The 13,947-nt window shown below is 41.1% G+C and overlaps 1 protein-coding gene across 1 annotated transcript in view; it reads right to left on the minus strand.

Annotated features, from left to right (window-relative positions):
- Window positions 1-13,947, minus strand: part of LOC114618089 — a 47,381-nt gene that overhangs the window by 17,102 nt on the left and 16,332 nt on the right. The window contains exons 7-10 of the mRNA XM_028763699.1: window positions 6,540-6,685; window positions 2,980-3,038; window positions 2,457-2,556; window positions 1-44 (exon numbers count right to left, since the gene is read on the minus strand). Of these exons, the coding sequence (XP_028619532.1) occupies window positions 1-44; window positions 2,457-2,556; window positions 2,980-3,038; window positions 6,540-6,685 (349 nt within the window). The remainder of the gene's footprint in view (window positions 45-2,456; window positions 2,557-2,979; window positions 3,039-6,539; window positions 6,686-13,947) is intronic.

Here is a 13,947-nt window from a genome sequence, read left to right on the forward strand (position 1 = left end):
TCCTCCCTCTTCTCCCCTGGTTCTCCCTCCCGTGCTGCTTCCACCTAAAACAAATGACAAAGGTGGACTTTTACAAATCAGAATTTAAGTAACTTATGTGAACCTGAAAATCTTCAGTTTCCACCCACAACTCAGCAACTGGGAGTGTGACAGAAAGGCATACACATTTGAAAAGGGAAACTCTGGGGAAGTAAGGTGACTTAGGAAAGGGAAGTAAGAGGGCCCAGGAAGGGCACTGGGGTTTGAAGAATTAGCAACAATAGATAAAAACTTGTGTACATAGAAATGTCACACTTTTTCTCTGCATGCTAGTAAAAAAAATTAAATAAAAAAAAACAGTGCTGGAGCTCAAAATATTTTCTTCAGTATCAACTATAGTAAATATGGCTAATAAGTATATGTGATTCATTCTTTGCATGTATGTGTGTGCATGCTGTGTGCATGTACATGTGTATGTGTGTGTGAGCATGTATGTGTGTGTGTCTCTACACATGTCTGCACACACCTGTGTGTGTTTGTGTGTGAGAGTGTGTGGTTTCTGTGGGTGTGGAGTGCTGTGTTTTGAAAGCCGACTTTGGCACAATCTAGGTAAACTGAGTGGAATCGAGTCCTCAGCCATGAATGGCCTTGTGTAATTTCATAAGCCCCCAAATAAAATCAATTCAGAAACTTTAAACCCTGTAACTTAAAAGGAGCTAAGTAAGAAGTTTCTGGAGAGGGAATATCACTGTCTTTAGTGTTGAACCCATACAAATGACCCTGCTTTATTCCACTGGCTCACAAAACAAATGAATAGACAAGTGTGAGAAGGAGATTTGTGAGGAGGGAGAGGAGTGAAGAGGGGTGGGAGAGAGGAGAGGGTGAGAGTGAGGTGGGTGAGAGTGGCGAGCATGCAGTGTACTCAGGTGAGAAATTATAAAAATCATTTTTAAAAATTAAAAAATAAGCTAAATAGTTGTATACCTTGGGAATAAAACAGATGGAAGCCGTAGGGGCTTCGCGGGGTTTTAGCGACACCTGCTGATGCTTCAGGAGGCTGGCAGCGCTCAGAGGCTGGGGAAGCCTGATGAGGAGGGTATTTTGTAGCACTAGTCTGAGAGCAAATCAACGTGCAAGCTGAGCTGAAGGAAGAGGCTTACACGAAAAGAGCCTGGGCTCACTGAATAAAAAGAGCAACTACTTCATTGCTCCAACGTGGGGCTAACAATGCAACAGGGGTCAGCTTCCAGGAAGGAGAGCATGGATGGCGGGATGCTGCTTGGTTGGTATACAGACACACGGCTCTCATTCTACAGCAATGGCATGGCCATCCTAGCGGACATCCACCTTTCAGGGGCATGGACTGTCACATGATGGGGAAGCTCAGACACTGATGACAGTCAATGGTAGCAGTCCTTGGCTACTCTGCAAGGTCCAAGACAACCAAGAGGCCATGTCTTTTTTTTTTTTTTCCAGATACAACTTTTCTTTTTAAAACCTGAAAGAGGGGGTGGCTCAGGGCAATTCTCTGGCACACACACACACACACACACACACACACACTTCTTTAACACTTAGTATTTATTCTTGATGAGGAGTAGAAATTGTAAGTTATTTTCCCCCAAAGCTGTCACAGTTAGCTTTAGTCGCCACCTTGACACACCTGGGAAGAGGAAATCTCAAACGAGGAATTTCACAGTCAGATTGCTTGGGAGCATGTATGTGGAACATTTTCTTGATTTCTGGCTGACATAGGTGGGCCCATCCAACTGAGGGTACAGCGTTCTCAGGCACGTGGGCTTTTTATGAAAAATCCTGACCTTATCTTCTTGCCAGTCTGTTACAGTTAGCGTCTATGCTTGCTTTGCTTTCTGTTGCTGCCAGCTTGGGGGGAAGAACATTATTTCACCTTTGCTCTCCCCAGTCCTAGTCAGTCACTGAGGAACTGATGGCATAAAAAACATAGTTGAGCAACCCATAGGGAGCTCGTGACGAGCTCCTGCTTCCGTCTCCTGCCTTCAGTTCCTGCCCTGCCCTCGCCCACGCTACAGAAGTTAACTGTCAGAGACTGGCAATAAGGTAAAGTCAGAATGCTTCATCTAACCACCACTGAATGTAAAAGTTATTTAAAACTTTCATCAGAGACCCAGACATATTCACAACATCCAAAGCAGTACTGTTGACAACAACCAAACTGTGGTAAGCATCGCATGTTTCCGTCAATGGACAGCTATGTAAAATAGGATCACCAATGTTTCTCATTAAAAATTCTACCAAAGTCATTTTTTTATTAATTTGGTCAATTTCTGTAAAGCCAGCTTCACCTCTACTAATAAATAGTAGCGACATGATTAAAACAAATATTTTTATCAATGAGCCTTTTCATTGTGGATAATATTCTCCTATGGAATACTACTAGAGAAAGAACAACATCTCTTCCATATTGATGGCATTCGTGAGAAACCTATTAAACTTACCACGTTGATTCCTGCATCTAACAGTTTTTCACGAAGCACTTTCATTTCTCTTGCTTGTTTTTCAATTGTGATGACTAAGTTAGCATTTTCAAGTTCAACCCTAAATATTTTAAAGAAATTATTCTCATAAGTGAATTCTTTAAATACCACAATTTTTAAATAAACATCTTAAAAGTAATTTAGCAAATTCTTTAAAAAACAAGCTACTTGATAGATCTATCATTTTTCTAGTTGTGTTATGTGGTTAGTTGTAACGTTTAGGGACTGTGTGAATAACGACTTTCTTCTTTTATTTCTGCGGTGCATGGGGATGAAACGAGGGCCTTACGTAGGCAAACATACATTCTACCACTGAGTGAGTTCCCTGCCCCTGCAACCGTGTAGTCATGTAAAGTGACTGGAAACGAATGTCACCCTGGTCTTACACACGTGCATCCCTGCTCACACGGATGCAGCACTCGCTATTCTGCCTAGCTGCTTCATAAACACGCCAGCTGTCTTTGCAAGTTGCATATAGTTATACCTCTGAATCCTACAGCGCATCTTCTTGGCAGCTTTTAGTATTGTTAGTGATTCTTTCAACTAGAACAAAGCACAGGGGAAAGTTAGTTAGAACAATTAGACTCCAACTGGAGCTTGTCTGACTCCTGCTTGTGTTCTCTTCTTAACATTTTAGAAGCACCAATGTACCCCTCCTCTGCATGTTTGTATTTTTGACTTCCAAACACCACCTCCCTGACACTATGATTTGAGAAGCCATGATAGTGATGATAAAATCACCATGACGCCTTAGAGTCATCTTAGTCACTGTTCTATTCCTGTGAAGAGGCAAGGCAGCTTTTATAAAAGAAAGCATTTAGTTGGGGAACTCAGAGGCTGGGTCTGTTATCAGTACAGCAGGTAACATGGTGGCAGACATGAGAGACTGGGCCTAGGATGAGCTTTTGGAACTGCAAAGCCCACTCCCAGTGGCAAACTCTCTTCAACAAGACCCCACACCCTAATGCTTCTCAAATAGTATGCTCTTTAATAATTGAGCATTCAAATGTATGAACCTACGGCGGCCATTATCATTCAAATGCCTCATGGGATCATTTTCAGCGACAGTGTCTACCCAGATGCCAGAATGCCTGGGTCTCCATCTCAACTTGACCCTGATGAGATGTGGGATCCCGAGCAAGTTAATCCTCTGTCTTGGTTTCTTCACCTGTGACATGGAGATATTGATAGACAACGCCACAATGGATCATCGGGGATAGTGTTGGGGCATATTATAAGTTGTATATAACATCTGCTGCTAGCAATAGTGTCAAGATATTCTAATATGTGGGGGAGGGATATCTCTTTCTGATGAATCCTTTCTCACATTAGTCAAAATGCAATCATATAAGGAACAAGGCCCCAGGGCATCCTTAACGCTTCTTGAAAATTGACCAACCATACCATGCTGTGTAGTTGTTTTCTCTGGATGAAAAACATTCCTTCCTGGAAGAGAGTGAGGATCACGAGACTCCAGAAGCTCATGGAAGTTACTATGCTCTGAATACTCATTAAAACTAATAGGACCCATGGGGTCCCTCCAGGAGATCAAACAGTACCTGGGGAAGAAGAGATTCTTCCATAGAGCTTCCTATATACTGTGCAGAGCACATTTGAGCTGTCACTATGATGGGGTGGGATCTTCAGTGATGCCTCAGTCCCCTGTGCTGTGCAGGGAACATCTGAGCTGTTACTGTTCTGGGATAGGATCTTCAATGCCTCAGTCCCCTTTGCTCCTCTAGTGATCCCCAAACCTCAGTGTTGATTACTGCCCATCTAAACCTCAGTGTTGATTATTACTGCCCATCTTGGACAACATTCTTCTTTTGTATGTCATCATTGTTGTATCTGGTGTGAATAGACACCTAGCTACACCTCCACCGAAAAAGCCACACAACAACTAGACAGTAGTACTCCTGCCTGCTTAGAGTGGTCCAGCTCTTCTGAGCTCTTCAGTGTACTTGCAGGCTGTGATTGTACAGTCAAGTACAAGTGGCACCTACTAGAAGAAGACACGTGGAAGCGACATGGCCTCAGAGTCAGGCTAAAGCCATGGATGGACTCCTGTGGAACCAGGTTTCTCAATTAGTCTGTCGCAGCAACGGTCACATGAAGCTGCTTTGCCACACCCCAGGAGCAGGCTAAGGTGATATGGACGAGTGTATAGAAAAACTACTACAGGGTCCTTCCTACCAGTTATATCTATACTCTCCAGTTTGGGATACATAAGGAAGGAAGGCAGGTATATATTTTTCCATTTTAAGGCAAATAGGAGCACTCGATTAAACAGTGTCTCCTATTTATTAAGCACATTTGATTTTATATTAAATTTCTCAGAATATAAAATAATTCTCAGAATATGAAACTAAAAACTTCAGAACATCTTTGTCCTCAGGAAAAAGTATTGGTATGATATAGATTTTACCCTATAACTTAAGCAAATATGTTTTAAATTTATTTAAGAAAAAGTGGCATATATCATCATTTGATATTTCTCCAAATTTACACTTAGATGATATTTATGCAAAGGTAAAGCATAAGCTGTTCTGAACAGAAAAGTTCTAGATGGACTTTGGAAACTCAGTCCAATTAGAGAAGGCTTCATGGAAGAGAAAATGGTGAGATGCTCTGGAATAAATGAAGCCAGATGGGAAAATATGGACAAGCCAGAAAGAACAGTACAAGGAAAGCAGAGAGAGACCACCATGAGCTCAGCTGGCTAGGAGAGCAAAACCTGCTCAGAAGGAAACAAGAAGGGGTACACAGAGCAAGTGGAGCAGCACTCCCAGCACAGTGATCAGCCAAGGAACAGGTATGTGGTGCAGCCTCACTGTACTCTATGTGTCTACATGTCTGTGTGTTTATGTGTGTATGTATTTGTGTGAGAATGTGTCTGTCTGTGTCTGTGTGTCTCTGTGTGTGTGTCTCTGTGTGTGCCTATGTCTGCCTGTGTGTCTGTTGTGTCTCTGTGTGTGTCTGTGTCTGCCTGCATGTCTGTGTGTGCCTGTGTGTGTCTGTGTGTGTCTGTGTGTGTCTGTGTGTCTCTCATGTGTGTCTGTGTGTTGAGACAGGATGTCATTACTTAACCAGGAATTTACAATGTATACCAGGCTGGCTTTGAACTTAAGCCTAATTTTCTACTTCTGACTCTGCTGGGATTACAGTTATGGGCCACCATGCCTGACCACATGAGAGACACTGCACAGAAACATAAAGAAATGAAGAATGCCCAAAGTATTGTGCTAACTAAGTATAGCTGGTTAAAGGACTAGAGATTGTATAACTATTTGCATGAAAATTAAACTCACAGGGTGGAGATAGGTGACTTTCAAAGAACAAAGCAAGTTGAGGGACTAATGAGGGGTGTGTGGGGTGGAAATATGAAACCAAGAGCACAACCTACAAGAACAAAACCTTGTTGAAAGTATGCAGCCTGTTAGAGTGCTGTCTCTAATATATCTTTCAGACTCTGATTGCTTGAATGACAGTGTGGTTTATCAACATCAAAAGAAGTTCTTTAATGCAGGCAGAGGAGATAGTATTGGGAATTAACATCTCACTATAAAACATTTAACTAACATCACTGTGATTTCAGAGCTAAATAAGCCTACACTATAGCATAACAGTGCCGAAACTAACCTTTATCCTAGAGGTTGCCTTTGGTTCACCTTCCATGCCATTGTCAGAAAAGTATGTGCTGAGCAGCCACTGTACACCAAGATTTACAACAAACGAAAGTCAAAAACTTATTCATAAATATCATTGTTTACTTTTAGCATGAGATATTTTAAGTCTAAATAAAAGTCACACATCACACAATGTTCTGGGCCACCGTGAACCATAAACCTGCTAAACACAGTGTTGTGGGGTTTGTGTGAGCACAGGACTGTGATGTTCCATAAGTAAAATTGCCCAACACTACATTCTCAGGTTTAATCCCTGTCTCTATGCAAAACAGAACTATGTGTCAAATCAAGGGAGTACTATATGTTATATTGATCAAATCAAGTCAGAAATATGAGATTTTATCAAAGGTTGATTTACCTCATTCCAAGTTTTTGCCTCCGTTTCTATCCATGGCCAGATTCCAGCATGTGTCACATTAAGCTTTGGAAGGCATCGCTGTCTCTTAGGTCTCATGCTTTCCATGTTCCCATGAGGCAACTGCTCATTTACCATAGTCTTCTCCTCTTGTGAGACAAATCTGCAGTTAATGATGCTTTTATTGAAATTATCTGATTATTCATGTTAATTACTACCCAGTAAAATGTTGTTCTTCATTTCTCACTTTGAACTTTTCCAAAGGATTTATACTCAAAAGGTCACAATGTAAGCATTCTGGCAATAACAAAGTATCTCTTCTCTCCTATTTTACTTACTGTTATGGTTGTCCCAGGAAAGTGGCAACTTGAAAGTTCTTTTCTAAATGTTTCCTCAATTGAACCAGATAATTTAAAATTAAATTATTTTGAAAAAGTTATTGTTAGCTGGTCATTGTGTCACATGCCTTTAATTCCACAGGGGAAGCAGAGGCAAGAAGATCTCTATGAGTTCAAGGCCAGCCTGGTCTACATAGTGAGTTCTAGGATGGCCAGGAATATGTAAAGAAATCTTGATTTAAAAAAAATGTTACTGTTTATATATTTGCAGACTAGTACATAAAACTATAAACTAGTTTATAAATTCTAGAAATGAAATTTTATCCTCACAAAAGGTGGTCCTATTGACCACCCTGAGATCTTTCAAATGCCATGTATTTATATATTACTAACACTAAGAGTAGGCTACCAAGTCTACTGTTACCACACAATTTTTTATCATTTAAAATTCCATTTTTATTTATTTTTCTCCATTTATTTATTTATTTATTTATTTATTCACTTTACATCCCTTTGAGACAGAGTTCACACATTGTTTTAGACAGGATTTCAATCTTTATCTCTTACTGATCTGTAACTTGTGATGATAATTCTGCCTCTGCTTTTCAAGTGCTGAGAATACAGCCTCATTGTTCATACCTGGATGCTATCACATTTTAAACTCCTTTTTAAAAAAAATAATATTTTCAACTTATCTTGTGGATTATTATATATTTCATAAACATTTTTATAAACCTTAAGACCCAGCTATAACACTCCTGGACATATACCCAAAAGATGCTCTACCATCCCACAAAGACACTTGCTCTATTGTGTTCATAGCAGCTTTATTTGTAATAGCCAGGAACTGGAAACAACCTCAACTAAAAAATGAATGAAAAAAAATGTGGTTCATTTATACAATGGAATACTACTCAGGTATTTAAAACAAGAACATCGTGAAATACACAGGCAAATGGGTAGAACTAGAAAATATTATCCTGAGTGAGGTAACCCAGACCCAAAAGGACATGCATAGTATGTACTCACTTATAAGTGGATATTAGCCATAAAGTACAGCATATGCAGGCTACACTCTATAGACCTACAGAAGCTAAATAACAAGGAGGACGAAAGAAAGGATGTTTAAATCTCACTCAGAAGGGGAAAAAATAGTCATCAGAGGTGGATGGAGGAAACTGGATGGGAGGGGGGGTGGGAAGGGGACATGAGGGATGACATGTGAGGAAAGCTGGGGAGAGAGGGGTGGGAGAGTGAATTGAAATTGGCAGCTGACAGTGGGAGGCATCCCTAGGATGTGCCAGAGACATGGGATGGGGGAGGCTCCAGGGAGTTTTTGAGAGTGGCTTTAGCCCGGGATCCCAGCAGTGGTGGATGGGGACCCTGAAGTGACTGCTTCCTGTAGCCCAGGCAGGACTCTCAGTGGAGGAATAAGGACACAACCCACTCACAAAACCTTTGACCCAAAATTTATCCTCTCTACAAGAAGTTCAGAGACAAAGATGTAACAGAGACTGAGGAAATGGACAACCAATGACCAGGCCAACTTGAGACCCATCCCAAGAAGAACCAATCCCTGGAACCATTAATAACATTCTGTTATGCTTGCAGATAGGAGTCTAGCATAACTGTTGTCAGAGAGGCTCCACCCAGCAGATGATGGAAACAGATGCAGAAACCCACAGCCAAGAATTTAACAGTCCTCAAGGAGTCTGTGGAAGAGTTGGGTGAAGGATTGAGGGTCCTGGAGGGGATAGGAACGCCACAGGAAGACCAACAGAGTCAACTAACTTGGACCCTTGGGGACTCCCAAAGACTGAATCACCAACTAAAGAGCATCCATGGGCTGGGCCTAGGGCTCCTGCACATAATGTAGCAAATGCCCAGCTTGAGCTTCTTGTGAGTCCCCCAATCACTGAAGTAGGGGTGGTGGTGGGGGTGAGTGTTCCCTAGCTCTGCTCTCTGCCTATAGAACCTGTTCCTATAACTGGGCTGACTGGGTTGTCTGTCCTCTATGGTAGGAGGTGTGCCTAGTCTTGCAGTGACTTGGTGTCCCAGGGTGGGTTGGTACTCAGAAAAGACCTTCCATTCTCAGAGAAGAAGGGGAAGTGGGATGGAGAGGCAGGTTGTGAGGGTAGGCAGGCTGCAATGGGGGTGTAAAGTGAATAAATAAATGGAAATTTATTTATTTATATTAATGTTTTTGAGACAGGATCTCACCATGTAGTCTTGATTGTCCTATAACTCACTATATAAACCAGGTTTGCCTTGAACTTACAGAGATCCACCTACCTCTCTGCCTCATGGGTGCTGGGATAAAAGCATGTGCCAACTAACCTAGATCAAACAATTCTTTCTTTAAGTTCCTTAAATATTTAGTTTTTTGCTGAAGATTTTGTTCAAAGTAAGTAAAAATCTAGAAACTTATAGAAATGATATTCTGTCATATCACAACACAATAAAAACTATATAAATCTATATCAAGAACTATGCTAATGAGAAATTTGAGTCCATTTTCTCTCAATCTGGGACTAGACAAGTGTGCACATTCTACTCTTATTAAATACAGTTTTCAAGCTCTAGCTGGAACAATGCGATGAGAAAAAGCTACAAAGTGTTAGAACTCAGAAAGGAAGAAAGTAAACTATCCCTGCTTCTAAAGTACATGATTCTATAGACAGCCCTAATTTTTAAAACACACTGGATCCAATAAATATCTTCAATAAAGTATCAGAATATAAAATTAGTAACACTTATACACACCAAAAACAAACTTATTAAGGAGGAAATCAGAAAAAATGCACCATTCACAGTGTCCTCCAAACAAGCTATAATAACAACTGTCCTGACAGCAAGTGGCCCTGGTGCAATAGAGGCGTGTAGGGAACCATGAAGTTGACCTGGCCTAGCTGCTGTCAAAGGTATGTGTCATATGTTTTTTCAGGCTAGAGTCTGGGCTCCTGGGCACTATGTGTCTTTCAGTTTCTGAGAAACCAAGGCACTCCCTCAGGCAGTTAAGGGTTCAGGTTGCTCTGTTTTTTTCCTGTGTGTTCCCTTAGAAGTCAAAGAAGCACGGAAGCTTGGCAGAACAATTGGTCTTAGACATTAATCTATAATATAGCTTTCAAAATAGGTTTCAAATGTCCTTGTAGCCTGGCAACTACAACTGTATTGATTCTGGCAATCACCACTATATTCTGTTTCTGATAAGGATATAAAAGGTCTGATTGCTGTCAATAAAACTCTCACAGTCTCAGTCTTACTGTGGCTTGTCCAATCCAAACCTGGCTTAATCCATCCACTGGCCATATTAGGAAACCATGGCCCAGTAAGTAAGTAGGTATGAGTGCTTACAGAAATACAAATATCACTATCACGGGAGTAGCCAACCTCTTCTAATCCAGATGTTGGCCTCCGAATTTATACTACTCAGACCTTCGATGGGCCATTGACAAGAACATCAAACAGCTAGAGATTGACATCACTAATCTGAAAAATCCCTGTTTCGCTGTCTGAAGAGACCTCCAAAAATCGCAAAGGACTTTATTTGACTTGATTTACTCTTTTACAATAGAAAAGGCTGTGTACAGCTCTTGACTGTGTACAACCCTTAAAGAAGAACGTTGCCTTTACATAGACAAGACAGGGATGGTTGAAGAGAGCATGAAAAAGGTCAGAGAAGGCCCTGAGAAAAGACAGAGAGAAAGAGAAAGATGAGTGCTGGTACAAGAAAATGGTTTTCAGCCTCTCCATGGTTGTCAACCCTACTTCCCCCCATCTTGGGACCATTAATTGGGTTATTTTTGCTTATCTCCTGGTCCCTGGGCCTTAAATAAGATGACTAACTTTGCCTAACAACAGATAAATAATTTGGTAGCAAAACCTATTCTGATACATTATCATAAGTTTGCTATGGAGGATCACGAGACTCAAGATGAGGTTGTTACTCTATCCAGGGTGTTCCCAAAACCCATCTCCACCCAACCTAAAAGAGGGGACTTCCACCCCTAGACCAAGTAGAGAGGAGCCACCCAGAACCCCCTCTGACAGGCAATCTGAATTCTTGCTTAGGCTGCGAGGCTAAGCACTGCAAGGGAATATAAATAAAAGTTTAAAATCTCTCTCTGGGCTGGGCGGTGGTGGCACATGCCTTTAATCCCAGCACTTGGGAGGCAAAGGCAGGCAGATTTCTGAGTTTGAGGCCAGCCTGGTCTACAGAGTGAGTTCCAGGACAGCCAGGGCTATACAGAGAAAACCTGTCTCAAAAAACCAAAAAAAAAAAAAAATCTCTTTCTGGGTTCCCTGAGTAACATATGCAGTTCCCTGACTGCATAGGGGTTGATGTCAAAAGTATCCCCTCTCCAGGAAAAAGACATCTGGATGGGTATGGCCCTCATGCCTCACTGGACAATGACAGGGGGGCTGGAGCCATTACAAGGTCCCCTTCAATTATTGGAGGTCAGGCCTCTATTCCTGCCTTCGCAAGTTTAGAATTGCCACAGCCCTTCAATACTTAGAGAAGGGAGGAGATGTCAGGGGCAGCCCTGCTTACACACTGAAGGCCTAAAATCAGCCATAGGCCTAAAAGCAGCAATAGGCCTGTCATACATCTATACTAACACCAAGTCTTGGGTCTCTGTGGAAAACCATTGAAACAGATGGCTATAAGCTATTGTAGACAGGCAGCTTTTGTAGAAATTTACCAGCCTGAGTAGTCATAGACCTTGTAAATAGGTAGCCTTGGCAGATAATACCAACTTAGATAAGGACAAATGAATCATAGGCAGAGTCATTGCGACTTGTCCCCTGAACCTTCACCCAGACAACATCCTATTCTGAAAGATATCTAAATTCCCCCTGAACACCCATGCTCCAGTGTCATCCCCTTCCCCATGTCCTGCCTTTTTGTGTTTATAACCCCTTTGTGATTAAGTAAAAATTACGATTTGAAAAAAATAAATAAAAGAAAGAAAGAAAGAAAGAAAGAAAGAAAGAAAGAAAGAAAGAGAGAGAGAAAGAAAGAAAGGAAGGAAGGAAGGAAGAAAGACCACACCACAAGATGAAACCAATACCTCAGCATGATTATCAGGCCAAGAACTGAAGTCTAGATAAGTCACAGCTTCTGGGGAGAACCTATCACTATTATTACACTGCTAAATTGACATAGTGTTAAACTGTCTCTTGGTGATTTATCATTATATGCATAGATCAATGAGTCTCTCAAGCCTCATCTGAGAACTATTAAGTCATTTGGGGGTGAACTCACCTGTGATGGTTTGTATATGCTTGGCCCAGGGACTGGCACTATTTGGAGTCGTGGTCTTGTCAGAGAAAGTGTGTCATTGTGGGTGTGGGCTTTAAGACCCACATCCTAGCTGTCTAGAGGTCAGCCTTCTTCTAGAAGCATTCAGATAAAGATGCAGAATTCTCAGCTTCTCTTGTACCATGACTGCCTGGATGTTGCCATGTTCCTGCCTTGATGATAATGAACTGCACCTCTGAACTTGTATGCCAGCCCTAATTAAATGTTGTCCTAAGAGTTGCCTTGGTTACAGCGGTAAAACCCTAACTAAGACATCACCCCAGTGTTCTTCAAATAAGGCAACATAAAACGAAGGGAAATTTAGCAGAAAAAAATGTGTTTAAAAGCTATGCATACTTCCTACAGCATTGCAAAATGGACAACACAGATGAAAAACAACACAAAAATGGTGAAATATTTCACCATCAGTGAAAATTAAGGGAAAGTCTGTGCTGCTAAAACATGTAATACTCATATAAAAGCCCTGTAGCCAGTATCACATGACTAGATGATGCCAGATTGTGAATAAATATACAATAGATCGCAGATCAAGGGACTGTGAATACTTGTATTACACAAATCTTACTTAGCTCAGACCAAAAAACTGCTTCTCTTCCTAGCTGGTGATCTCTGCTGCTATCTTGCACTGTATCATAATGATTTTCATTACATGAAGCCACTTCTCTTTATCAACTTAGTGTGTCTGTATCGGGTGATTGTTACCACTCTAGAATAATACTTAATTCTTCTAGAATAATTAACTACTGTACCTATCCTACATATCAACTTCATGTGTATTTGCTTCTTTATTTTGTAAAGAAAACCTACCACCATCTGTCTAAGTTCCTGTGTTTCAAGTAAAAGTGTAAAGCTCTCCAGGGAAAGAAAATCAGTCTGTATGGTATTTAAATGAGAATGGCCTCCATAGACTCCTGTTTGACTACTTGGTCTCCAGTTGGTAGAGATATTTTGGAAGCATTAAGAGGTGTGGCCTTGTGGAAGGAAGTCTGTCACTATGGGTGGGCTTTGTGATTTCAAAGCCCATACCATTGCTAGTTAGCTTTCTCTGCTTCATGCTTATGGATTAGATGTCACCTCTCAGCTACTCTTCCACTACCTGCTTGCGTGCCTCCATGCTCCCTGTTATGACAGTGATGGACTCCTAATCCTCTGTGACCATGACCCAAAATAAACCCTTCCTTCTTAAGTTTTCTTGGGCATGGTGTTTCATTATAGCAATAGAAAAAAAAAACTAAGACAGTTTATAACTCCCAAGATTCAATATTCCTGAACTGAACTAATAATCTCTGACATACAGCAATATAGAGGAAGGATCCACAGCCTCTTCCTCCTCTCTATACCAGGTTTTATACATGCTGTCACTTCCTTCTGAGATTTCTTGCCTGGGGCCACCTGGAACCGAACCCCAGATTTCCTCAAACTCAGTTCAAACATGCACTAGCCCCATGAACCTTTTCTTCTCTCCTGTGTCTGGTAGGAGATATAGTTTCCATTCACTGCCCCAAAATCAACGACAGTCCTAAAGAGTTTCAGTCTTTTCATCCTGTGAGTGACCTGCTATCTTCTCATCTCCTGAGCAGGTTCCTTCATCTTTACTCCAGGGATAGTTTTGTCAAAGGAACTCAACTCCAGCAGAAAGAGGCCATGATTGTCTATTTGATAAATTTGAAAAACAAACAAACAAACAAACAAAAATCTTGATGTTCCTAGTCCTACTATGAAACAATTATTTTAAATGTGTATTCAGCAG

The sequence above is a fragment of the Grammomys surdaster genome, unplaced genomic scaffold (assembly GCF_004785775.1).
Source record: "Grammomys surdaster isolate TR1022 unplaced genomic scaffold, NIH_TR_1.0 140, whole genome shotgun sequence".
NCBI lineage: Eukaryota > Metazoa > Chordata > Mammalia > Rodentia > Muridae > Grammomys > Grammomys surdaster.